Source organism: Lepus europaeus, chromosome 13, assembly GCF_033115175.1.
Source record: "Lepus europaeus isolate LE1 chromosome 13, mLepTim1.pri, whole genome shotgun sequence".
Lineage (NCBI taxonomy): Eukaryota > Metazoa > Chordata > Mammalia > Lagomorpha > Leporidae > Lepus > Lepus europaeus.
Window position 1 is genome coordinate 91,480,506 of NC_084839.1, and position 26,863 is coordinate 91,507,368.

Sequence of the window (26,863 nt, forward strand, 5' to 3'; positions counted from 1 at the left end):
CTGGCCCATGTCTCCAGTGAGCCAATGCTAACCTCTCCCTGGCTCCTTGGGTACTGCTAATTCAACAGTGTATGTGTTTGTGTGTGTGTGTGTATAGCAAGGGAACACTCAAGCATTGCCCTGCAGACCCAGTGGATCAGTGGCCTCTTCTCAGGCAAGAAATTAACAAGGAATGAGGAAATGACTTGCAAGGCAAACACTGCAGAACCCAGCTCCTCTGACATGGCATGCCACCTGACCTTTACTGTGCATAAAATGTCCATCTTAAAAGCATTGTGTGCACCGCTTCACTGCCAGGTTCGTCCTGCCAGAAGGAAGCAGCCTGACTGCAAGGCAGGCTTTCCAGGAACAGATCTTCACGTCCGATGCCGAGCAAGCTCAGTCTTCTTGAGGTACTGACCACAGGTGTATAGATCCCAGAACCCATTTCTAGTCTTATAGAGTATGACTTCTGCGAGGCAGGAAGAGCCCAGCGCACCATGGTTACAACAGGATGCCAACGCTCAGATTTACCTGGGAATGAAGACAGCTCAGTCTCTGGCTTTTACTTCAATCAGAGCAGCAGGTCTCCCTGTGGTCCCTTCTCCTACCATCATGAGAAACTGCCCATGGTGCTTTCTAAACTCCAGATTTCTCTGGGGGTGAGGTCAGCATCTGATTCTTAAACACTGTTGACAAGGCAACAGTCTAATTTTAATGAAGCAGCTTCTTCAACGTCTAGGATTCTGACAGCAGAAAAATCTCCCTCTTTAGCTTGTGGAATTCAACAGGAAACTCAGGTTCCAGATGGTCCGAATCTGATCAATGCATTACCCTGCCTTTTTTCATAAGAGAACTGCGTGTGGTTTCCACATCGTGGAGCTGGTGAGTGATTTTTTTCCCCTTAAAAGGTTTAACCTTGTTCGAAGTGAAGAGGAAAATCTTCAGATAACTGTTGAACTTATTTCCTCTGGCAAAGCTTTGTCCTGAGCTTCCCCTTCCTATGTGCGCCTGCGACTTGCATTGACCCATAGGTCCAGGTGTGCCCAGCTGAGGGTCCACGTGGAAGCCCAACAACACAGCACACCCACCTGGAAATTGCACTGTGGCACTGCTGACCCTTCTGAAAGTGGCCTTCTCATTACGGACCCTGGCCCTGATTAGCATACCTGCCACATTAGCTCATCTTGTTGTCCAAACGCATCCTACTCCGTCTTTAATTTATCACTCTCACCGCTGCTACAGCGAGGTTTGTGTAGTGACATCACGAAAATTGCTGCTAAGGCTAAGGCAGCCCCTAGACTCGGGGGCCCGCAAGGGCTGACCACCTGGGCTACCCCGGAGAGCAGTGGGGCCACGATGCGCCCCACGGCCGTCACCGACTGCCCCACGCCGATGACGGTGCCGCTGGCCTGGGCCCCGCCCACGGTCAGCTGGAGGTCCGTGATGCATGTCCGGCCGATGGCGGTGGAGAAGGCCAGCAGCGTGGAGCAGAAGATGACCACGCCCACCGTGCGGGCTGAGGCGTGGAGGCCCAGCAGCGCGCACGTGAGCGCACTGGAGCGCAGCAGCACAGCGTGTGCATTGTGCTGGTACAGCTGCAGGATCGGCCCCAACGCGAAGCCGGCCAGGGCACCCAGCGCGCTGCTGTAGCTGATGAGGTAGCCCGTGGTCCTGGGCCGCACCCCGAAGCGCTCCTCCAGGGCCAAGACAAAGTTGCTGTAGTACAGCATGACCGCCACGGCCATCAGGAAGCGCACCAGAAACAGGTCCCACATTTCAGAAAACACCAGGCTCTTCATGTCCCGCAGGGCCCAGGCCACTTGCACCCAGGGTGGTGGCGGAGTCGTCTCTCCTGCCATGGCCCTTCCAGCGGTGGCCGCGTCCTGCACTCCACAGTCTGTCTTCACTGCTGGTACTCCGGTCTTGACAATTTGCACGCCCTGCTGTGCACTGTCATGTTTTGTTTCTGTCCATGGGACAAGCCAGACCAGACCTGTTAAGATGCACAGGATCGGTTAAGGTGAGCTGCCAGCTCTGGGGTCACACAGCTCCTCTTCAGAGAAGCGATCACTAATCTCTATTTTTATACTAGATTTACTGCTGTGCATTTTTGAATCTTGTTTTCATCATTTCTATGATTCTGTTTACATTTTTCTTAAAAAAATGCATTCATTTGAGGATGCAGAAAGAGAAGGAAGAGAACTCCCATATGCTGGTTCACTCCCCAAAGATGGGCATTGGACTAGGCCAAGGCTGGACACAGACACAGACCTCAATCCAGGTCTTCCCGGCTGGTGGCAGGAAACCAGTCACTTGTGCTGTCCAGCTTTGCCTCCCAGGGTGTGTATCACCTGGAGCTGGAGCCAGGTTTTGAACCCAGGAACTCCTATACTATGTCTTAACCATTAGGCTAAACGTCTGCCCCCACAGCTCCATTTTGATATCAAGATTCTGGTAAAAGACCTTTTACTGGGCCGGCACTAGGTTAATCATCCGTCTGTGGTGCCGGCATCCCATATGGGCACTGGGTTCTAGTTCCGGTTGCTCCTCTTCCAGTCCAGCTCTCTGCTGTGGCCCGGAAAGGCAGTGAAGGATGGCTCAAGTGCTTGGGCCCTGCACCCGCATGGGAGACCAGGAGGAAGCACCTGGCTCCTGGCTTCGGATCGGTGTAGCTCCAGCCGTGGTGGCCATTTGGGGAGTTAACCAAAGGAAGGAAGACCTTTCTGTCTCTCTGTCACTGTCTGTAACTCTACCTGTCAAATAAACAAATAAAAATCTTTAAAAATACAAAAAGACTTTTTACTTTAAAATAAAAAAACTATAAAATATTCACTATTTTCTCCCCAGCTGAAAAGTCTCTGATGGTCAGTTCATATCTAAATCTTGTAAATTTAAATTTAAATTCTTTCCTTCATCAAACTTATGAATTCTTTTCCTGTCTACCATCTGCCCATTCATCCATCTGGACACATACTCAGTATTTATATATTATTTTTTTGACAGGCAGAATTAGACAGTGAGAGACAGAGAGAGAGAGAGACAGAGAGAAAGGTCTTCCTTTTCCGTTGGTTCACCCCACAAATGGCCGCTACGGCCAGTGTACTGCACCGATCCGAAGCCAGGAGCCAGGTGCTTCCTCCTGGTCTCCCATGCGGGTGCAGGGCCCAAGCACTTGGGCCATCCTCCACTGCCTTCCCAGGCCATAGCAGAGAGCTGGACTGGAAGAGGAGCAACTGGCACAGAATCCGGCGCCTGACCGGGACTAGAACCTGGGGTGCCGGCGCTGCAGGTGGAGGATTAGCCTAGTGAGTCGCGGCGCCGGTCCACATACTCAGTATTTATGCAGTACTTCCTAAGCACTGATTCCTGTTTTAAACTCATCAACAAACAAGATTGTAAAATTCCTGTCTTAATGAAGTTATGACTAAATGGGACCTGGACAAGTAGGTAGGCAATTAGATGACAACATAATGGCCACACTTGCGGGTGGCACAGGCTGCTGTATATGGCAATGCAAGCTGGCCTTGGCTTGGGGGTAGGCAGGGATGGTTTGAGAGCAATGACTGTCAGGAAGCACTTGTTGGATGCTCTCCCATCAGAGGCACCAGGTGCTTTCCCAGGTCACACCTGCACACCTACACGACATACATTCTTACCCAGAAGCACTGCTCTTCTGATCAAACTACCTCTCAGATCATATGCATGCCTGGCTCTGTGGCTTAGTTAACCCAGGGCTGTCCACGTAGAATGACTACGCACCAATCTATGCTCAAAATTTCTCTAAAATCTGAATTCAGGCTTGTCTATTCTTCCACACTTATCCCTACTGCTTTTTCAGATCTCAGCCCTATTTTATAGATGACAAAATGGAAAGAACTTGTCTAGGGCTCACAATGAAAAGTGTCAAGGCAGGGATTTGAATCTCTGTCCATCAGACTCCATGTTTGGGTTCTAAACCATGAGAATAGAAACCATGGGGAAAAAGGCACGAGAAGGCTTTATCAGGCAAAGTGGCGATCAGAGCACGGATGCAGGAAGCAGAGAGAGCAACACAACTGAGGAAAACTTCCACGGTTACTGGGGAGGAAAAAAAATGGTAAAATCAGAGAGGAAAAGAGCAATACGTGGTGCCCTCTGCACTGGACAGCCAGACCCCTCTGCAAGGCACTGTTTCCATCTCACCTGGATCACACACCTCTGCTCCCAATCAGTCTGCATACGCCTATCCTCAGCCTTCTGCAGTGGAAAAGTGAATCTAACACTTGTCAGCATAGTTGAGAACATTTACGGCCGAATGTGTTCCTGACCCAGATTCCCTCCCAGGGAATGGATAGATGCTGAGATTAAACTCATGAACTTGGCTTCCAAATATCTCTGCTCTGCCCTGAATAAATCGGACAAAATCCGACAAAATCGTTGTCCTCATATACTTTGCTTACTAAGTGTGTGTATGTGTATGAGAGAAATAAATAGAATATGAGCCAAAAGACAACTTAACAAGAGGATTTCAGAAGTGCTATGAAGAGGGGCCAGAATAGTGGCACAGCAGATAAAGCTACCACTTGTGTTGCTGGCACCCCATACGGGCTCAAGTTTGTGTCCTGGCTGCTCCGCTTATGATCCAGCTCCCTGCTAATGCTCTGGGAAAGCAGGGAACGATGACCCAAGTTCTTGGGCCCCGGTCACCCATGCAGGAGGAAGAAGCTCCCAGCTTCAGCCTGGCTCATCCCTGGCCCTTGTAGTCACATGGGGAGTGAAAAAGCAGATGGAAGATCTCTCTCTCTCTCTCTCTCTCTCTTCTCCCTTTCTCTCTCTAACCCTTTCACATTAAAAAAAAAAAAAAAAAAAAAAGAGTATTATGAAGAAAATTCAGCAATTTTAGGCAGAATAGTCAGGAAAGGCCTAAGGAAGTAAGATTGTGAGGCCTGAATTATGGGAAGAGAGATCCAGCAAAGATTTGTGGGAAAGATATGGAAGGTAAAACAAGAGCCAATACGATGGTCTCCTGTGGAACTCAGCCTGGCATGTATGAGGTTGCTCCACATCACTAACAATCAGGCAAATGATATTTCACCCCATACCTGATAGCAGGACTATTAAATACAGTGTTATTTAATAATTAAATAAAGGTGTTAGTGAGCATGTGGAGAAAACGGAGCTCTTGTGCACAGCTGCTGGGAATGGAATCTGGCCCAGCCACTATGAAAAGCAGCAGAAAGTTCTTCACAATGACTTTCAGTTTTTGTGAATGAGTCTGCCCATTCTGAGAAAAACAAACTTATAAACAGATAAAAGCTGGTTGATGGGTTGGTAGGAGTACACAAAACAATCTTCTGATTAAACAACAACTTACCAGCATTGAGCATGAAGACAGAAAAGCAGATGAAGGCTGTAAGATAAAATCCACCATCTAATTCAGTGAGGTAGCCGCCGACCATGGGGCCCAAGATGAAGCCCACGCTGGACGCTGTATTGAACCGCCCGAGGACGAGTGGCCGCTCCTTCTCTGCGACCAGATCGGAAAGCAGAGCCCTTGAGATGGAGAGGGTGTGTTTAAAAATACCTGCAAGGGGGACAAGGAACGTGCTGTCACTGTTTCCAGGGCAAAACCATCTCCCTTGTGGCTCTGCACTTATTCTCTATCCCCGGTGGAGTTCTGATCTCTATCTTCTATGAATGGTAGATTCCATCCTATAGTAACTGGACTCCTGTTTGATCACCACAATTCTAACCCATTACCTTATGGCCCCTGGGCCTGCCTTGCACCATGATGCCCCAGTGTCTCCAGTCCTCTGTTTTCCAATTGCCATTCATGGTGGCTTCCAAATAGAAAGTTTTCATTCATTCACTCATTGAAAAAAAAAAATGCATGTTTTCTATGCGTTCAGCACTGCTCTCAGCCCAGAGGGTAAAGAGACCAAAAAAGAAGAAAAATGATAGACCATCCTGCCTCTATAGAACCTGGATTTTCACTGGGGGGCCATGTGAGGTATACATCAGAAGGTGAGAAAGGGTATGGAGAGAAACAGAACAGAAATACAATGGCATTGTGGAAGCTGTCAGCAGCAGAATGCAGTTACTTATGGCAAATCCAAACAAACCAGAGCTTGGAGGTCATGTATGAAAAGCCTTCATGTATGTCTGCCTACGATAAGAACTACTACAGAAATTCTCAGAAGCCACAAAAAATCCAGATCAGTCATTTCCGTGACAATGTTTCACCAGCGACAGCAGGTTTTACCAATGGGTGATCACCAATTCCTTGTAGTCTTGAGCTCTTGTAGTCTATGAGATTTGTCTCAAGACAACTTATAAGACGTCTCTTTGTCTTTCAAAGTCTCTGGCTGCACCTCCCACCCCCTTGGATGTGTATATACACTACTACATGTGTATGCTAGATTGCAATCCTTTTTTAGTCCAGAATAAAATTTTTTATTTTATTATTTTTTTGACAGGCAGAGTGGACAGTGAGAGAGAAAGACAGAGAGAAAGGTCTTCCTTTTTCTGTTGGTTCACCCCCCAAGTGGCAGCTAGGAGTCAGGAGCCAGGTGCTTCTCCTGGTTTCCCATGCGGGTGCAGGCCCCAAGCACTTGGGCCATCCTCCACTGCCTTCCCAGGCCACAGCAGAGAGCTGGACTGGAAGAGGAGCAACCGGAATAGAATCCGGCGCCCCAACCGGGACTAGAACCTGGTGTGCCGGCACCGCAGGTGGAGGATTAGCCTATTGAGCTGCAGTGCCAGCCCAGAATAAACTTTTAAAAGAGTCAGTCTGTCACTCAGTTTAGTTCTCACAGCATGGTCATATAACTAATAGCAACCGGTTTTCTACTAGCAAACTCAAAGCTCTGACATGATTTTCAGTAGGAGATTAAAGGGCATGTGGCAACTTTATTGTCATGCTTTCCTACGCACGTAGACACCGCAGGGGGAACAAACATACTGATGGATCCCGGTAATAGGTTGCCCACTATTTTGATCAATACATAGTAGGAACACAGTAAATGCTGCTGGTGGGTCTACCTCAATCACTCCCAACTGTGAGGCAACACGATGGTTTCTGATGATTTCTCTGGAGGCAGTCTCACTCTGCTGTGCTTCTACACTTAGTCCTGGGGATACTCCCAGCTCTGCATCAAAGCTTGTAAAAGTGTTTATCTGACAACCAGCCTCATTGAGAAGCAACTTATATATTGTTTCAGGATTAGGTAGACAGACTGTCTCTATGCCTGCATCTTTATATGTGAGAAAGGAATAGGCTAGAAGATGATTCTCAAGATGTCTCTTACAGGAACCCTGAGACAATTTTTGAAATTTTACCATTGTAAGGTGTGTACTTTGCACATGAGGAAAGAGGACTATGGCAAAAGTACCCCACGAACAACTCAGATGATGCTTGTCTTTCAGAGGTAAGGGTGGTAGACAGAGGGGAGGAGAAAGCCAGGCACATTCAAAGTCAGCAACTCATTTTCAGGATACAGAATATGAATTCACAACTGAGTCTGCGCAGCAGAATCTGTTGTTCCCCATGGTTCCCTCCTGTACATGGAGCACCAAGGCAGTTATGTGGGTAAGAAGGAATTTTTATTTTATTTTTATTTAATTAATTAATTAATTTAAACAGTGAGTGAGATAGCAAGTAAGTGAGGGCATACGAGAATGAGAAAGCAGTCTCATCCATTGATTTGTCTATTCTCAAGATACACACAATGTCTGGGGCTGGGCCAGGATGACAGCTGGGAATAGAATTCAGGTCTCCCACATGGGTGGTGGGAACATAACCACTTAAGCTATTACCTACTGCGTCCTTTTTCCTATGTTAGCATGAAGCTAGAATCCAGAGTGGAGCCAAGACTGAAACCCAGGAACTCCAATATAGCATGTGGGCATCCCAATTGGCATTTAAATCACTAGACCAAATACCCACCCCAAGGAAATTTTGTTTAGCTCTCCTTGTTTGCAGAGATTACAATGTTCATATAACTGCTGCTATTTAAACAAGGCTCATTTCATATTAAATACAAACAGTTTAATTCTCCCCATGAATCTCTACCCATTTTGTAGGTTCTTATTCATCTCATCTGCTTAATAGTACCTACCACGGAACGATAGAGTGAATTATCGTGAAAAGACACATAGCCAACCAAACCAAGAATATACAACAGACTTGACACTAGATACACATGGGGCACCTAAACCATGAGATTTTGTGCGTGTTGTTGGGGTTTGTTAGGATGACTGGCCAAGTTTCAGAAAACACCTCCATAAAGCACTTTTTAGAAGCAACTAAAAAGAATTCTGAAGAATGAACTCTTCGCAGAGTACATACATATGTCACAGAAACATATGTCATAGCTAACAACTTCTTAGGACTTCTTACTGGCTGAATGTAGAGACCACTCAATAGGCAGGAGACAGGGCTGGGGCAGTCCCAAAGCTGTTCACATGACTACTCTGACAGGCTCTGGGCTCTGTCAAGTACAAGACTGGTAGCTTTGGATGCTACTCAATAAACAGTAGCTGCTGATGTTACCATCATCATTATAATTGCTGCAATCATTGTGAAGCCCTAATCAAAGAGGCAAAGTCCAGGAGACACTGGCTTTGGGGATGGATTTATTTTGAACTAAGACATACACACACATGCAGAAGGGCCAGAACTCACCTGCAGGAACCCGAGCCAGAGCAAACAGGAACACGTTGGTGGCAGCTCCAAGAAGGAGATAACCCAGGGCACTGAGCAGAATGCAGAGCAGCAAGGAGGACCGTCTTCCGACCACATCGCTCCAGCAACCCTGGGGAAAGACACAGAGAAAGCCCTTTGACCCACTTTTCGGTAACAGCCTCCACTAGGCAAACACCCAAAACAAAGTGACCAGTGGAAAATGTCAGATTCTTAGCTGCTCAGTTCCGTTGTGCCATTTGCTGGAGTTATTTTGGTCTACCCACAAGTGAGCAGAAAAACACAATGCAATTTTCTTTGTCCAAGTAAAAACCTGATCACCCAGTAGCTGAGATTGGTTAGAAGGACAAAGTGGGAGGGGTCTTCAAAAAGTTCATGAGAAACACATTATGAGTAATCTGTGTATGGATGCCAAATTTTTTTCCCACTAAAATAATTTTTATCTTTTAATTCCATCTTTATGAACTTTTTGAAGGACACTACATAATTAATAAATCTTCATTTTCATCTTCATTCTCATTTCTTTATGCTAGCCTCAGAAACCATGTTTACTACTTAGAAATTTGGAAAATTTTGAAAAATAAAGCATATAAAAATATTTCATAATCCCAAATTGACATATATTTTAACCAAATGGTCATACAGTACATTCTATTTTGTAATTTGCTTTTTCAGTTAACACCATGACTTGAACCTCATTTTATGTCATTAAAAATCTGCCTTTGTGACCGGCACCACGGCTCACTATGCTAATCCTCTGCCTGCGGCACCGGCACACCGGGTTCTAGTCCTGGTTGGGGCGCCAGATTCTGTCCCGGTTGCTCCTCTTCCAGTCCAGCTCTCTGCTGTGGCCCGGGAAAGCAGTGGAGGATGGCCCAAGTGCTTGGGCCCTGCACCTGCGTGGGAGACCAGGAGGAAGCACCTGGCTCCTGGCTTCGGATCAGCACAGCGCGCCAGCCAAAACGCACCGGCCATAGCGGTCACTTGGGGAGTGAACCAACGGAAAAAGGAAGACCTTTCTCTCTGTCTCTCTCTCTTTTTCTAACTCTGCCTGCCAAATACATACATACATATATATATATATATGCCTTTGTTATTCTTAATCATGGCCCATATTCTACTATGTATTGATAGCTATTTAATAAATCTACTTTTTGTTAAATTTTTAGTTCTTCCCAATTTGTCACAAATATAAATCATTGCTACAGTAAGCATCCTCATAGCAAAAAAACACTTTCAAAAATTTCCTTAAGGGTGAGTGGTTGGCTCAGCAGTTAAGACACATGCCATAGCAGAGAGCCAGAGTTCAATTCCAGGCTCTGCTTCTGACTCCAGCTTCCTGCTAATGTGCACCCTGGAAGGCAGCAGGTTATGACTCAGGTACTTGGATTCCTGTCACCCAAGTGGGAGACCCCAGTGGAAATGAAGTCTCCGAGTCTAACTCCAGCTTTTGCAGGCATTTGAGAGTGAACCAGCAGATGGGAAGATCTCTGTCTTTATCTCTCTGTATCTCCATGCCTTTCAAACAAATAAATTTTTTTTTAATTTCCTCAGAATAACTTCCTAGCATTGGAATTAGGTTAAAGATCGGTGTATTTTTAGGCATCAGACATACTGAAAACTCAGTAAGATCTATAATGCTACCAAAAAGTATAGTTCAGAGAATCTTCATTTCTGCATATTCCAAAGGACTCCTACTCCTTACACCATCACTTTTTTAAAAAGTTGTGAATTTGCTAAGTGGTATTTTTTTCTTATGCTAATTTGCTTTTTCCCTTTGTGACAAAACTTTTCATTTTAAATTTGTGGATTATTTGCAAGCAACAAAGTAAGACTGCCAGTTATAATTCTCATAGCTGGGAGGCCTGAGTTCTGCTAGGCCTGGGCTCCCTTCCGAGCCATCTTTTATGCGAGAAAGGATGTTGAGAAAGATGACAGAGCAGCCCAGGGTGAGGCTTGCCCAGCAGGAAAAGGCATACTTGATGGCCACCAGCTGAACCTTCCTCCAGTACTTCTCTGAGAGTAGAAGTGTGGGGCACTCGGAGAGAAAACATAGGCACCGGGCGCAGAAGCTGAGAGGCACACAAGGGAATGAGAGCAGACACAAGCAGATAGATGGTGGTGTGCTTCATGGGTCCTAACGTCCCTAGGGTGGGTCATGGACACCTTGTGGGATGGAAACAGCAAGGTGAGCAGGACTCTTGGCAGCCCTGGCTTATTCTTTCCTTGAATACTCTCCATACCCTGCAGCAACACGCCTCACTGCAAAACAAGCCTCACCTGCAGGCTGCAAGTTCTGGCCAATGCAGATGCAACCGAAAGTCACCTAGTGAGGCTTCTGAAAGAGTTCTTAGAGAGAACTCAGCCTTCTGCTCTTCCTCCTTCCCTCATTCCTGTTGAGAACATTCCCACAATGCTGGAGGCCTGGCAGCTGTCTAGCTAAAGATGGCGGAGCAGGAAGACAGTAGCAGCCTGAGCCTCTGGTGGCCACTCAGATGTTTCCTCCTCTGACTTTGGAGGGGTTCTGTATCCAAAGGTAGACGCCAGCCAAACTGAAACAGCCAGTTCACCCAGATGGCCTCCACACTGACCCACGGTACACCGTGAAGCTCCAGGTAAGGCTTTGAGAAAATATGCAATTGCCTTAAAAAATTTGCTGAACATTATGACAGCAATGGAGCCTTATCTGAGAAGGGCCAAAAATAGGGCGCAGAGTGCTGTGTGACAACCTGGATGTCCACTTGAGACCTGAGACTGTGACTTGAGACTGTGTCCTGCTTCCCTCATTCTTCGGTCAAGTTCCTTAGGCTTTCCCCATCCTTTCCAATTAACCATAGACTCTCAGCCTGTTTCTTGTAAAAGGCTAACTATATCCATTCATGCCCTTTCTTCATTTTTAAATTATATATTTATCTTTTTGGAAGGAGCCTAAAGATCATATAAGAATATTAACTGTGTTAAAATTCCTCTATTATAAAATGTGTGTGTGTGGGGGGGTGGGAGGGTGTTGCGGTGTAATACAGCAGATGAAGCTGCCTCCTGCAACACCAACATCCCATATGAGCATTGGGTCAAGTCAGAACTGCTCTACTTCTGATCCAGCTCCTACTAATGGACACCAGAAAGCAGAGGAAGATGGCCCAAGTGCTTGGTCCCTGAACCCATGTGGAAGATGTAGAAGAATCTCTGGGCTCCTGGCTTTGGCCTGGCCTAGTCCTAGCCATTGTGGCCATCTGGGGAGTGAGCCAGTGGATGGAGGATCTTTCTCTCTCTCTCTCTCTCTATGTAACTCTTTCAAATAAATAAATTTCAAAAACAAAACAAAAACCAAAAAAAAGAATACACACACAAAAAAAAACATTTTCAGGGTGAATTCTCCAAAATATTGTTAGCTTTATAACAATCCTCTCTACCCTCAGTACCCTAATCTCAATCATACCCTGGTGGAGGATAAGCAGGTGTTTGTGGAGATGGATGTGAGGCAGCTGACTAGCATAAGATGCTACTAAAAAATGGACACTTAAGGCCGGCGCCGCGACTCACTAGGCTAATCCTCCGCCTGCGGTGCCGGCACTCTGGGTCCTAGTCCTGGTTCTGTCCCGGTTGCTCCTCTTCCAGTCCAGCTCTCTGCTGTGGCCCGGGAAGGCAGTGGAGGATGGCCCAAGTGCTTGGGCCCTGTACCTGCATGGGAGACCAGGAAGAAGCACCTGGCTCCTGGTTTCAGATAGGCGCAGTGCGCCAGCTGTGGCGGCCATTTGGGGGGTGAACCAACAGAAGGAAGACCTTTCTCTCTGTCTCTCTCTCACTGTCTAACTCTGACTTGTCTCAAAAAAAAAAAAAAAAAAAAAAAAAAAAAAAAAGGTTGGACACTTCCAACAAAGAAGGCACAGGCCCTGATGCATCCATGGCCGGTTTGAGAAGCCTGCACACAAGGGGCAACTGTAGCAACTGTAGCTTCACCTTCATCTTTCTGACACAGAAAGGCAGAAACTCTCCCATCTGAGCCCTCAACACAGAGTGCATGTAACACACGTATAACCTGGAGGACATACACGCCTGTCCCCTTTTAATTCATGCATAATCTTCACCAGAACTTCCCCAAAACTTAACAAATATGCACTAGTCTCCTAAAGTTAACTCCATAAAACCTGCAACTCTCCATTACTCAGAGAGCCTAGTTTCCAGTCATGAGACAATGTGTGGTTCCTGGCTTGGTCAACCCAAATAAATTTTCTGCTTACAGGTCAGTCCATCATCTGAGCGTTTTAATTAGCATCCATGCTAGCCAAGAACCTTTAGGTAGCCTGCCTAATTACACTGCTACAAATTTCATCAATGCTTTTCCCCAATTTTCATTTTGGTGGATTTTAGAAATCCCCCCACTTGTTTGATCAGAGTAAGGAATCACAGGCCTCCTTGTGTTTGCAGGACTGTGTTATCATCTGGTACTTACACTGGGACCAGGCTGCTTGGGTTCAACTTTGAACTCTTATCATTCCCTACATCATGGCATTGGACACGTTAGTTAATCTCTCTAAGCATCAGTTTCTCTGTGAGTAAAACAGGGGTAACACCTATTCAATATAAATTTAGTCATTAAAGACCCACAATCATACTCTGGATGCTTCTATGAGCATTAGATGCAGTCAAGTGCCCAGGACAGGGTTTGACATTAAGTTGTACTGAATAATACTAATCAACAGTAGTCATTTTTATTAAAATACAATTGTCAAGCTATAGAAAACCCTCATAAAAATTTTTATTAAAACTTTCTGGTTACTTTTTTTTGCAAAGTGGAGAGACAGAGAGAGAGAAAGAGAGAAAGAAGCTCTCATAGTGGTTCACTCCTCAAATGCTCGAAATGGTTGGGACTGGGATGAGCTAAGGGCAAGAGCCAGGAACTCCACCCAGCTCTCCCAAGTGAATGGCAGGGAACCTAACCACTACAGCCCTCACCTGCTGCTTCCCAGGGTCTACATTACCATGTGGCTGGCATCAGGAGCTGGGACTCAAACCCAGGCACCACAATATTGGATTCAGCTGTCCTAACTGGCAGTGTATCCTCTAGGCCAAACAACCATCCCTAAAACATTTCTCTATAAAACTGATAAATAAAAATGAGCTTAGCAAAGTGTTTGTGACAAAGGAAAGTTTAATTAAGTATTTCTCTATGTGAAGGATTTATAAGGAAGGTTTTCATTAAAATCTAGCTAGTAGCTACATGAAATGTACTTTATAAACACAAACATAATAAAACAAAGGATCATTTTGAGAAACAGGGTAGGATCGTAGTTGGAAATACAAATTTACATTCGTAAAACGATAATTTTGTGCCAAGTACTCTGATATGTACTATGCACTGATTTAAAAAACAAACAAAACTTATGGAGCTAGGTCTTTATATCTAGGGCCAGAGTCCAGTAGGAGGGGAAAAGTACTTGAATGATAAGCAAACACTACAGCCTAACAAGGGCTTTACCATATGTACACATCAAATATTTTGGGAGTTCCCAAATAAAGCAGAAGAAGAGCTGTTTACCAAGAAATACCCTGATTTTTAACTCACAAGAAACAGTATGGAATAAGACATTATGCCTGCCAAGCAAGTGCTCCACTCTCCGTACAATCTGACTTCAGCTACCTATTTACTTCCCTGTAAGGTAATGGCAGATGACTTACGGGGAAAAAAAATTATATGAGTTTAGAGTCTGGATACTGACTTTTGGTGACTTAGTCAAATTATTTAAACTCTGTGAATCTTAATTTCCTCACATTTTTAAAATTTTCCTCTTAAGAAGGGAGACACTAAACTATTTTGCTAGGTTATTATAAAGCTTAAATGACAATAAACCTATTGCTGTTATTCTCAACAAAGAACATACATCAGGGAGGAGCTATTTGCTTACTTAAGATAAATCAGAGTAGCAGTTTTCTTATCTAGGAAGTCACTATGGGATTTAATCACATTTCTTTGAAAAACGTACAAGAAAGCAACACCTGGGAAACTCAGAGCACTACAGCAACAATGTGTTCAATAAATGTGAGATCTCCAAGCCAGTGTTCAGACTGCAGTCACTAATGACCAATCTGTGAGACTAAACTGTTCTACTGAATGACATGAGCCATTGGACACTGGGGTCTCAAGACGGTAGCAGACCCCCCAAGGGACAGAGAAGGAAAAGATCACTTAATGTGTCTGCATTCCAAACTGAGTGGTCAAGGGCAGGAGAGTGACAAGATCACCTCAAGGGTTTTCTACTTCATGTAGCAGTTAGTCAGCAAATCATTGCTAAATGCTCCTTTGTCCATACACTTAGGTATTATAATGAAGCATTAAGTTCAGCATGCACAACCTCAGAGAATCCTACAAATCTAAATGGACTTACCATCAATTAAGAAACAATAAAACTGGTAATACCTTTTGTTTACATTCTTGTATATAGTAGAAAGTTACTTGGGAATCACACTAGAAACTGTTTTTAACTCAAATCTATCACTGATTCAATGTGTTCCATTCAGAATAAAGTCATTTAAGTCCCTTAGGTCTGTCTGTATCTTTTCACTAGTAAAATGGGAAGATAGAGGACAAAAGGATCCTTCTTGATCACTACTGTAAATTCTCATCATCCACACACTTACTGTCTGGTGGACTTCAACCCTTAAATTTTACTACAGCCATGAAGGAGGACCCTCAGAGGCATATGCTTGTGTTTTCAAGATAGGTGGCCAGTTGAATCATAACTTACCACCAAGGTGCTGGAAAAGAGTTGCAAAATGCCATAGGAGGACCCTGTAAAAGAACAGCACCAACATCAATCAAATCAGCTAGACCTATCCCCCCAAATGTATTACACAGTAACAATTACATGGAAATAGAAAGATAGCAGAGAGGAAAAGTCCACTTTTTAAAATGTAAATAAAGGGGTGGAGGGCAGCATTGTGACACAATGTTTTAAAACAGCACTTGTGACATCCACTTCTCATATCACAGTGCAGGTTCAAGTCCTGGTTGTTTGGCTTTTGTTGTAGCTCCCTAGTAATGCACCTGGAAGCTAAAGATGGCATAGGTACTCGGGACACAGCCACTCTTGTGGGAGTCTCAGATGGAGTTCTTGGCTCCTGGCTTCATGTTGGCCCAACTCTGATGTTATAGGAATTCGAGGAATAAACCAGTGGATGGACGAACTCTCTCTGTCATTCTACTTTTCAAATAAATTAATTAATCTTTGAAAAAAACCAGAAGGAAATTGCCCCAATGTATTTATGTTTCCTAGTTGGAAGAAATTAAAAAAAATGTTTAGTAAGAGGTGTTTAAAATAAAATTGAATATAAGCAAAAGAGAGAATAAAGGCCAGGATTGACATTAGGGACCCAGAGAGATAGTCTTTCATGTGAGAACCACGTAACTCCAACTTTCAAAATGCTTCGAGACAACTCAGTGGAGTAGAAATCAGAATCCCAGAAACATTCTGCCTTAAAATGTTAACACTATCTCCTATGTCTTTAAAATTTAAAAAAAAAATTTTTTTAACTTTATAATTAACTTCAAAGTTTAACAGAGTTCTGTACTTCCATTATCATGTAACATATTCCTTCTGTATTCATGCTGCTGAACCATCTAAACAATTCTCAGCACACTTTTGGAGGAAACACAAATCATTGCATGGATCAGGATTTAGCAGGTACGTACGGAACTGTCCCGAAACATTTGCCTGTCTACCTTGTAAATGATCAAACGTAATGATTTCTCATTAATTAGCACAGACCTGGGGCCAGCAGGTTAATCCTCTGCCTACGGTGCTGGCATCCCATATGGGCACTGGTTCAAGTCCTGGCTGCTCCTCTTCCAACCCAGCTCTCTGCTTTGGCCTGGGAAAGCAGTAGAAGATGGCCCAAGTCCTTGGGCCCCTGCACCCACGTGTGAGACTAGGAGGAGACCATTTGGGGAGTGAACCAACGGAGGGAAGCCCTTTCTCTGTCTCTTCCTCTCACTGTCTGTAACTCTCTCTTTGAAATAAATAAATAAAATCTTTTTAAAAAATAAAAAAAAAAATTAACACAGACCTAAGACTTGTTATTTCCCGTTCCTTTTGTGAATCAACAACTTCTGGATGGAATTTTTATGCCATATAAGCAGAAAAATCCATTAGGTCCCTAAGATATGTTGGGATGGTGTGGAAAGCCAAGCCATTTACCACAGTTGTGATTTCTGTACATTGTTTATCTGGTCTTCCACATTAGGTGAGAGAGTCTACAAGCAGGAGTCCACACCTATCCTTTAATCTACACAGAGCCAGCTCTTTGAATGGGCTCAGTAAGTACCTGTTATGTCACTGGTGATATCAGAGTATGGAGATAATGCTCAAACCCCACAACCTTCTGAACAAAAGTAGCCTTGAGAGATCTAGGAAAGATTACTCCAAGTGAATGTGTTTAACTATTCTATAGATTCATTTTATCCCATTTCCTAGAAAGCTGGGCTGTTTGCAGGACTTAGTTTAGAGATTTAAAATTGAGTGCTCTGAATGTAAGCAGTATTAACCACTCACCTACTATTCCAGCAACTATTGGACTTGCTCCAAGGGACTTGACATGAAGGCTCAATAAAGGGACAACCATGCTGACACCAAACAAATCCTAAAAACAAACAAACAGAAGGACTCAGGTCATGTCCTAAGGATTTCTAAATAGGTAAATCTAAAATTATGAACACGTTTTTAAAATAAAGTGAATCTAAGATTTTGAAAAACAAGATATCATCATTGTATTCTAAAGTACATCATGCTAATCAGTTGCCACTTAAAAATTCCTGAGCTACCATGTGGTAGGATGCATTTTAACTTTAGCGTCTTTGTAACTGCCTTTGAAGATTCAAAGAGAATATGTTAGTTACACAAGTTCCTCAAAGAAAACAGACACACTTCCAATTTTCTATGGATACGAAGAGGCAAAGGAGAGAGGAATAATTTATACTTATTAGTGAAGCAGCACTTGCTTAAAACTAAGAATTTCTGAAGTGGATGTTTAGCCTAGCAGTAAAGACACTCTCATCCCACAATGGAGTACCTGGGTTGGTTCCCAGCTCTGACTCCTGACTCCAGCTTCCTGCTAATTCACATCCTGAGATTCAGTGGAGATGGTTCAAGTAATGGGGTTCCTGCCATTTATGTGGGAGACCTGGACTGCATTTCAGGCTCCTGGTTTCAGCTGTAAAAATAGGCATTTGCAGAGTGATCCAGGGATAAGACTCCCCTTCTATTTCTCAAATAAAATTTTTTAAAAAATGTTTTTCTTCTGTAGTTATAGAAGATGACTAATGTCCTAGGATGTGGTTTATATTTTCATGAAGTAACACCCAGGAGAAAGTCTCAGCAAGTGGAGAGGAGAGGGAAGCTTGGTACACTTGCAGCCAATATTTTTGCAATTACGTTATAGAAAGTGCATGGGCTTTGGGGTCGGACTGCCAGTTCTCAATTCCAGCTCTATTACTTACTAAAGTGTGTTCTGGGGAAGTAACATTTCCAAGCTCCAATGCCCTCATCATCAAACAATGGAATAATAATACCTGCCTGGTTGAAACATGAGGAAACTTATGGTGAGAAAGGGCTGGCACACTACAGAAGCTCAAATATGCAAGCATTATCTGCTTTCTTGAGTTTTGGGATAAGGATGGATCCTTTTTACTAATATACTAAGTTACAGAAAGACTATGAATTTTTCTCTTATATTTCATTCTCATTTTTACTTCATCTGTTTACCTGCTACATCTGCTTTAGAGGAAGGAAAACATATTATACACGTAGTTTTCTTTATATCCAACCTGAATTCCTCCTCCTATAAACCTAGTTATTAAAAGAAAGAACATGCATGAAAAAACATGTTTAGGTCCTGGTTAATGTTTTGCCTCCCCAGTGCTGGTAGCTGTGCATTCATATAACTCTAGAAACGTGGACTTCCGCCTATACTTTGGTGGTCTTTTTCCATGGATACATCTTTAGGAGGACATGTATGTAAAATTCAGTGATCGTCAATAGCTCATAAATTTGCACTACCAGACCTATGGTATTTTATTTAAATTTTACATGATTATTTAACATTTCCTCGGGCCAGCATTGTGGTGCACTGGGTTAAGCTGCCACCTGTAATGTCATCATCCCATCTGGGTGCTGCTTTGTGTCCCAGCTACTCCACTTCTGATTCATCTCCCTGCTAATGTGTCTGGGAAAGCGGTGGAAGTTGGCCCAAGTACTTAGGTTCCTGCACTCCCACTGGACACATGGATGGAGTTCCAGGCTTCCAGCTTTGGCCTGGCCCAGTCATGGTCATTGTAGCTATTTGAACAAGCAGATGGAAGATCTCTCCCACCACATCTCCCTCTTTCTCTGTAATTCTTCCTTTCAAATAAACAAATCATTAAAAAAAAATTCCTATGGTCAGTTTTGTCCTGACAACCTGCTGATGTTTATATGATTAAAAAATCATAATGCATAAGCCAACAACTGAGTCTTCTGGTTCTTTCAGAAAAGATCAATTGTTCAATAACATTTTAAAAAGCATTCTAGTACATGTTATTTGATATTCAAATGGTTATTTTAAATAAAATCAACAGGCTGTGATCTATGGAATGCAGATATGAAAATACAGACTCATAATCCTTAACAACGATTGGTATTATTTTAGTACTTTGTGATTCTAAAAACTGCTCTCTTTTCCCCGAGAAAGCCGGCTTCTGGCTCTTTCCTCACAGGAATTTGTTCTAAAATTGTCTTCTTCAGTGTAAAAAGCAGCTTCTCTCCTGAATCTGTAACATCCTAAAACAACCATCGTTTTGCGTATATCTTGCATTGGGCAACTAGTCATGCGCTTATCCCTTTATAAGGAAATCAAGTCAAACCTTCCATATCAGCATCTTCCAATGAAAACCGATGAACGCATGCAGGGTAGGAATCCCACTATTTCTTGGCTGAAAGACTAACTCAATAAATATGAATTGCCATCTGCCCAAAGCTGATGAAATGGAATACAGACCACACCAGCTATCTTCAGGAAAGACAGTGCTTACATCACTGATCTTAGCAGCCTAAACAAAACTGAAAGGTCATCTTCATCTTCCCTCCAAAACAAATTTAAACCTGACCATGACTTCTGTTATCTCACCCCCTTCTTTCCCAACCAGAAACCATTTTCCTGAAAGTCTTAAGGATTTTTACATCTCCATACATACCAAAATCATTAACTAAATTGTCTATAATGTTCCCTAGATACTACCTAGCAGACATTAGATCCTACAAGGATGCAAACAGCTTCATATATTTTAATTATTATTATATCATTTTCCATTCAAAAATCTCTATTGCCTTTTAACTTTTAGGAAATCTTACATTTTTTTTTTTCCCGCTTAAGATATCAGACACAGCTAATCATTCTCTCGGCTATATTACTGAAGATAGTAAAAACTCACACGGGGCTTGTTGGATTAGACTTGCTCTGAGCACAGCATATGCAAAACAGGTAAGAAGCTGCGAATATTCAAAGCGGCCCCTTAACCTGGTCTGATAAAAAGATCTGCGTGTCCCCACCGCACCAGCAGCCCGGCAGTAGCTTGGGCTTTTTCAACCTTGCCCGGAGCTCCTGCTATCTGCCCTGCAAGCACTGCACCTGACACAGCATTTAACACCTGGGGTCCACCCTCCAGAGCCCTTAGGTCAAGGAGCCCCACCTGGGGGTGGTTCCGGGGCGGGCAGCTGTGAAAAGCAGCAGGGGCAGCCGCAGACTGGGCCCCCGAACGCGGGAATAGCAATAAGGCCGCGCGAATGGCCAAGTGATGAAAGCTGTGGTAAGACCTGAGAGGTAAGAAGGCACCAGACCAGACAGATCTCGAATTCCCAGCCCCGGGCTGAGCTTCTCAAACCTGCAGGAGCTCCATGAAAAAAAAAGAAAACAAAACAAAACAAAAAAACGGCCCCTCAGCCTGGGGTCCCAAGTCCCTGAAACCATCATCCCCAGCGCGCGCACTCACCAAGAAGCCCACCAGGTAGAGACAGAGCAGGAAGCGGCGGGCTCCGGCGGTCCCCGGCTTCCCGGCCCCCGGCCTCCGCTCCTGCCGCAGCACCGGGGTCGCCGAGGCTGGCCCCAGGGCCGAGCCCCGGCCCCGACGACCCCCGAGCTCCATACGGGAGCCAGCAGCCAGCCTCCCGCCTCCCGGCCCCGCCCCCTGCGCGCCAGCCCCGCCCCGGGCGGAAGAGGACGCTCGCGCCTGCGCAGAGGGCGGTCCGCGGCGTTGCGACTTGGCGGCCGGCCGGGAGGTTCTGAGGCCCGCCGAGCCGGGAGTCGCCGCTTCGCGGGCAGAACGCCAGGCACCAACGTGTTCAACACGTGTCAGTTTTGCGTTGATCGTGATGCGAATGTTTGTTTCCTGGGGATAAAGTCCCTGTGTTCTTGTCATTGGCGGGGAGGCCGAGAGGGAATTGTGATGAACTTCACCTGCTGGCAGGAGCTAATCCTAGGCGGTGGTCAGCGGCGGCGGGAAGAAAAGCCACAGACCCTGGCCTCTGGTTGGATGTGACAGACCTGGAAGGAGTTAATGTGGCCCGTCAAGCTCTGGTTGGCCTGTTTGAAAAACAAAGAGAAGCACTGTAGGCCAAGGTTAGCTTTGTGAGAATTCTACATGTTTATTGAACACTTCGCAGTTTGAACAAGAGATGGTTTCCGTCAGGGTCGAGGTTACAGCTTCCTGGAGTGGTAAGAACACGGTAGCTCCTTTTTCTCACAGAAAGTGGCCTGGGGCCAAGGTAGCAGTGAGCCAGAACTGCCTCGAGGCTGGCTGCCCTGGCCAGGTCCTCTGTCTCTTCTTGGCCTACACCTCCTCACACGGTGTGGAGAGCACCTATCCTGTGGTGAACTTGGCGCTGTCGGCTCTCCTCCATAGCACAGTGCTCGGGATGATGCAAAAGAGAAGGCTGAACGTCCTACTCCTCTCAGTAACAAAAAAACCCAGATGCTTCTCTTTATGAAAATTCCGAATTGCTTAATATGCCTTCCCTTGCCTGACCTATTAGCCGGATTTGACCCACGGAGCAGTCTTCTTGACGTGCTTACTCATTTGGCTTCCAAATGATAAGAGCATTTTTGAGGAAACAAGGCTGCCCTGTTTCCAGTTGTTGGTTCTGGTAATTCTCAAATGTGCCTCAAACTCCAGCCCAGATTGACACCCAGATACAGAAACTTCTTAATTGAGAAGGAAGAAATCATCCACTCAGTTTTACAGAAGGAAAAATTGTGAAAAAGTACAAAGACTTAAACTGTATTGCTGATTACTTGTAAAACATGCAACAGAACAGTTAAACATCAGGGTAAAAGTAAAAACTTCCTATGATTACTGAAGTCAGTCAGAAAATATCAGAAAGACTCCAAGTTCAAGAAATTTTAATCAGATATGGCTGGCTCCGAAAGCAACAGTCCAGTACCAATTTTCGGAACACCTACCTCTAAATAGTCCATGTCCATTTGCCCCTCAAAGAAACACTTCTCTCAACTAAAAATGTTGCTTAGTAAGAATGAATCCCAAAAGAATCCAAAAGTGAACTTCAGAACTATATTACATTCTCTTTAAAGGGTGAACTTATATTTCAGAAACTAAACTTAATGAAACAACATTTTCCTATTATTTTTTTTCTGAATACATACTAGGTCCAACAACAAACTTTTCTTGGCATACTTCAATGTGTGTGGGCGAAAACACCTCATTAGAATGACTAAAATCTGCCTAGCTCACAGGTGGATGAAAGAATCAAAATATATTTGTATATGAAAAGTTCTCACAAATAGTATATATGTGGACTGAATGATGGTGTTGCTATTTTTTTCCACTCCTAGTAGTTTTCATTATTTATAGTAAATTGAGACCTTTATGAGATCTCAAATGACTTATGAAAATTTCCTCCATGTGTCTATAGTCTGATTGCTAATTCAGGAAAAATGATCAAATGTGTGGTATTGTTTTCTCAGTCATCTGCATAACTGTATTAGTAAAACCTGAATATTGTTCCTATTTTGAATGTGAAAGTGAAAGTGAATATCTAGGACATTCTTGATTATAGGTGATTCAATAAGACACTGAAATTTCCTTTTTTGCAACTCCATTATTCCTATAATAATTTCTGAAAGTGTCAATAAAAACAGCAAATAATAATACAAATACAAAAGAAACATATAATAAAAAAATAAGAATAAATAATATCATGACAAATGATATAAGAAAGCTTAGTCTCAATGTGGAGACAGAGGCAAAGAATGAGCTACTTGAGAAGAACAGCTTGGAGGAGGTGACCTGTAAGCTGAGAGGAGTTGAAAGAAGATATATGTGGCTGAAACTTTCTAAAAACAGAGGTCAAAGAGGTAGGCAGGGGTGCAGATTATTTGGGACCTAAAAGGCTTTAACAGAGTTTATAGGATTTTTTCTGAGTGCAGTAAAAGGAATTAAGTGGGTGCATGACACCCAGTAGTGTGAATAAATTACAACCAAGTGCCTGAATCATGGTGAGTACTTAGTGAATATTAACCATGGTTACTGGCCCTTATTTTATTCAGAAACTCTTTTCGTTACTTACTCTTCTGTCACTGAAGATGAGTCTGGGACTTCCCTGAGCTTTTATTCAAAATCTCAACTGTGCAGTCTGCTGAATTCTGCCATCTACTGGAATCTCATATGATGTACTAATGTGGAGCAGCAGGAATTCCAACCGATGCTTCAATGTGAGATGCTGGCATTGCAGGCGACAGCTTAACCCAGTGCAGCACACCAATACCACAAAAATGATTGAACCCCAGGTCACCCTGAGCCTCATCACAGAAGTAATTGCCCTTGTCTCTGAGGAAATTTCCTGATGAATTTATCTGGGAGAGAGGCTGTGAAGGTGGTATTCATGATCCTCAAGTTATATCAGAATCACCCACTGTGGCTACTAGATGCACAGGTAAGGTGAAGTCACCATTGGGTCCTGGAAGGAAATAGCTTACAAATCTAAATTGAAAGACTCTGCTAGTATATAACCAGTAGAAACTTTAGAAACTAATGGGGCGGGGGCAGTTTCTAAGGGTGTTAGAGCAAGGAGGGAAGATATATAGTAAATTAGAAGTCACTCGTGGGTGAATTTACTAGAAATCCCAAATGTAACATGTTAACTTATACAGCTGGAGGCATCTCTAATAGTTTAATTAGTTCACTGTAGATTGGATACCACCACTGAGATGCACTATCTGATTTAACTGAGGATGAGATCCCCAGATTATTAGAGGCAAAGAAACAGCAATTAAAGTCCAAAGACAAGATGGACACATTTACTATAAGGGGCAGTAGGGGAAGTACCAGTAGTCAAAATGCCTTGGCCTACAAGGATCTTTGACTATGATTAATTGATTGTGATATCTAGGAATGAAATAGAAAGTCTCATAGAATATTGCTTAAGCTATATACTAGAAGAAACTCTAGATCTGGTGTGTCAAATCCTGACTTGTTTGACATAAATCAAGAGTACTATAGCCTTTCATCCACACACTAGATATAATTCTATTCAGAAATGGAGCCCACTGGTTAAAGGGGAGCCCAGGAAAGCTTGGAGATAGGAGCCTGTAGCACTCACATGAGTCCATTCCGTAAAGCTTTCTGCAAGCTTCCCTAAGGAAGCTGAAGCCGTTTGCTAGAATGACCGTATATTGTAGAAAAGGGAATACCCAGATCTTTGGGGGGATTCTTAGACACTGGCTCTCAGTTGACACTAGTTCTTAGAATCTCAGAATGCCCACTGTGTCCCACCAAAGTAGAACTGTATTGATGGTACCCAAGACATCCCCACCCACATACAATGATTCACTGAGAGAGTTCACATATAATCATACTTGTGGTTAAATGCATTACAGGAAAAAGATACAAAGCAAAATCAGCAAAGTGATTTGCATGGGGAAAACTCTGAAGAAAAACAAGTGTTAAGATGCCAAGAGTCTTCTGGTGGAGTCACACAGGATGGTTATTCCTTTAGCAATGAGTTGTAAAACAAGTGTGAAATATTGCCTACCAGAGAAGCTCACTATAGACTTAGTGCCCAGGATTTTTATTGTTAGCTGAATATATAGGCCCCTTTCTACTTAGCACCTATTAAAACTCTAAACTCCTTAAAGGAAATCATTTTCAGAATAAACCACATTGTTTGTACAAACAGTGAATCACTCTACAACTTAGGGTGGTGAGACCTTCTCAAAAATCTGAGGCTCCAGATACTAGCCCAAGGAGCAATGTTTAAACAGAGCTTTCAAAGAATAATAATCAGGTCTGCTATGTTAACTCTTTTCTCACAGAACCTTTGTCAGGTGATAGATGGTGTCTTAGCTCAATTCTGGCTACAGTGGGCCCAAGTAATTAGTAGGTATCCTCAGTTCCTTAATACAAAATTGAAATAGTATACTTAGTCTCTGGAAGTATTAATACATCAACCCTCCAACCCATGGGTGGACTCTATTATGGTGGAAAAGGCTAAGTGGAAGGCCCTAGAACTTCCTGACAGTAAAACAGAAGCAATACTTTATTCCGGGGACATGAGAGATGAATGTCACCATCAAAAGTTTTAAAAGATCAAATGTGTTCCGAGCTATCACATCTGCATTTAACTATTCTGTTTGGATTGTGAAGAAATTATATAGATTGTGGAGAATGTTTATGATAGTTATTTACTATCATAAATATAATCAGGTATGGGCTGTGCTGAATCTACCTTTAATAGAATAAACCAACATGGCCCCTGGTACTTGGTAAGCATCTTTGGTCTAGTTAATGTTTTTTTGCCCACACCAGTTTGAAAAGACAATTTGAAAAGAGAGATTTTCTTATACTTCACAGAGTCAACAGAAACATTCACAGTTTTGCTTCAGAGCTCTGTCAGTTCTTTTGCCTCTTGCCATGTTGTTCACAGAGATCTTGATCATCCTGACATTCCACAAACACTATATATGTCTACTTATCTACAACTTTATACTGGTTGCATCTGATATATAGGGTATAATATGTATTGTAAATAAACCAGTAAGACATAAAGCTAGAGGATGGGAGATAAACCCCACAAAAATTCAGGGCCCTTCATATTGTAGTTTCTGATAGATCAATGATCAGAAGCTTGTAAATGTATCCCCTAAAAGGGTAAAGACATGTCCTGAAGTCTCTTGCCAACTATGATGAAAGAAAAGGCACCGCACTTGGCAAGCCTTTTTGGGTGTTGGAAGCAACATATATCACATTTGAGTGTACTACTTCAAGCCAACTAGAATGTTACCTGGAAGGTTGCCAGTCTCTCTAGTGGAGAACATAGTTAACAGAAGGTTCTGTGGCAAGTCCACAGAGAAATGCAAGATGTTTCACTAACCAGACCTTGTGAATGATCCTCACAATATCTATGGCATCTAAAGATGCTGGCTCACTCACACCTTTGACAAGCCCCAGTAGAAGAAGAATCTCAGCACAGGTCTTTGAGATAGTAGAGCAAATTGGAGCCCTGTTTAGCAGTCTCTTATTCTTTGGAAATTTCTAGGTTATACCTGGACCTTAATATAGATTGCATTATCCAATGTGCATTATAGAATGCACAAGTGAATGAACTTGAAGGCCTCAGAAGCTTTCCACACTGAAACTTGCCACATTGTGTTCTCTCCCTTTATTCATGTCAACTGCCTTATCAGTTGACCAAGGGATGAAAAACAAACCTTGAGTCTGTTTTACAAACAGGTCAGTTTGATATTCTGGTGCCATCCAAAAATGGACAGTTGCAGGACTACTGAACTACCCAGGGATTACTCTGAAGGATGGTAGCAAAGGAAAATATTCCCAGTGATTGGAATTTCAAGTGGCATTTTTTGTTATTCATTTTTGTTCATCTAGAGTAAGAGTGTTCAAAAATATAGTATTTGTGCACAGTTTCTAACAGGCTGAATAGAACAGATAGTGACAAGTAAGTCTGGAGAAGATATATGTGGATGGATGTCTGAAAAGAGGCTCAGGATATAGAAGATATTTTTGTCCTTTGTGAATAACCACCAATGGGTTTCTGCTGTGAAAGAGGATCTTAATAATAATCTAGAAAAAACGATGTGCTCTTTGAATGTTACCGCCATCATCAGTCTTTTTTCAGTAGGTCTATGAACAAAGTAGCTGGGGTG

General features: G+C 43.4%; 2 protein-coding genes and 1 pseudogene across 3 annotated transcripts in view; 2 read left to right on the forward strand and 1 right to left on the reverse strand.

Annotated features, from left to right (window-relative positions):
- Positions 1-1,180: 1,180 nt before the first annotated feature.
- Positions 1,181-20,857, reverse strand: MFSD9 (major facilitator superfamily domain containing 9). 2 transcript variants are annotated; one of them, XM_062210022.1, is made up of 6 exons: positions 20,682-20,857; positions 17,212-17,299; positions 15,409-15,452; positions 8,645-8,774; positions 5,336-5,545; positions 1,181-1,975 (listed from the first exon to the last, which is right to left on the reverse strand). In XM_062210022.1, exons 1-6 carry the CDS (start codon positions 20,832-20,834, stop codon positions 1,185-1,187), a joined length of 1,416 nt encoding a protein of 471 aa, XP_062066006.1. In that variant the 5' UTR covers positions 20,835-20,857; the 3' UTR covers positions 1,181-1,184. The 2 variants fall into 2 exon arrangements, with proteins under 2 accessions (XP_062066006.1, XP_062066007.1); XM_062210023.1 differs by lacking the exon at positions 15,409-15,452 and having other exon boundaries at positions 5,336-5,514.
- Positions 20,858-20,981: 124 nt separating this feature from the next.
- LOC133772268 (UPF0711 protein C18orf21-like) lies at positions 20,982-22,511 on the forward strand (annotated as a pseudogene).
- A 918-nt stretch (positions 22,512-23,429) lies between these two features.
- Positions 23,430-26,863, forward strand: part of TMEM182 (transmembrane protein 182) — an 83,162-nt gene continuing 79,728 nt past the window's right edge. Inside the window, exon 1 of the mRNA XM_062208799.1 lies at positions 23,430-23,637. Coding sequence (XP_062064783.1) covers positions 23,548-23,637 — 90 coding nt within the window. The 5' untranslated portion in view covers positions 23,430-23,547. The remainder of the gene's footprint in view (positions 23,638-26,863) is intronic.

Excerpts from the sequence above, each read along its gene's own strand:
- MFSD9 (XM_062210022.1), bottom strand. The coding sequence starts at position 20,834 with ATGGAGCTCGGGGGTCGTCGGGGCCGGGGCTCGGCCCTGGGGCCAGCC. Across the intron at positions 17,300-20,681 it reads TCTACCTGGTGGGCTTCTTG|GATTTGTTTGGTGTCAGCAT; the intron begins GTGAGTGCGCGC and ends GTTTGTTTTTAG. Across the intron at positions 1,976-5,335 it reads TGTCTTCATGCTCAATGCTG|GTCTGGTCTGGCTTGTCCCA; the intron begins GTAAGTTGTTGT and ends GCATCTTAACAG.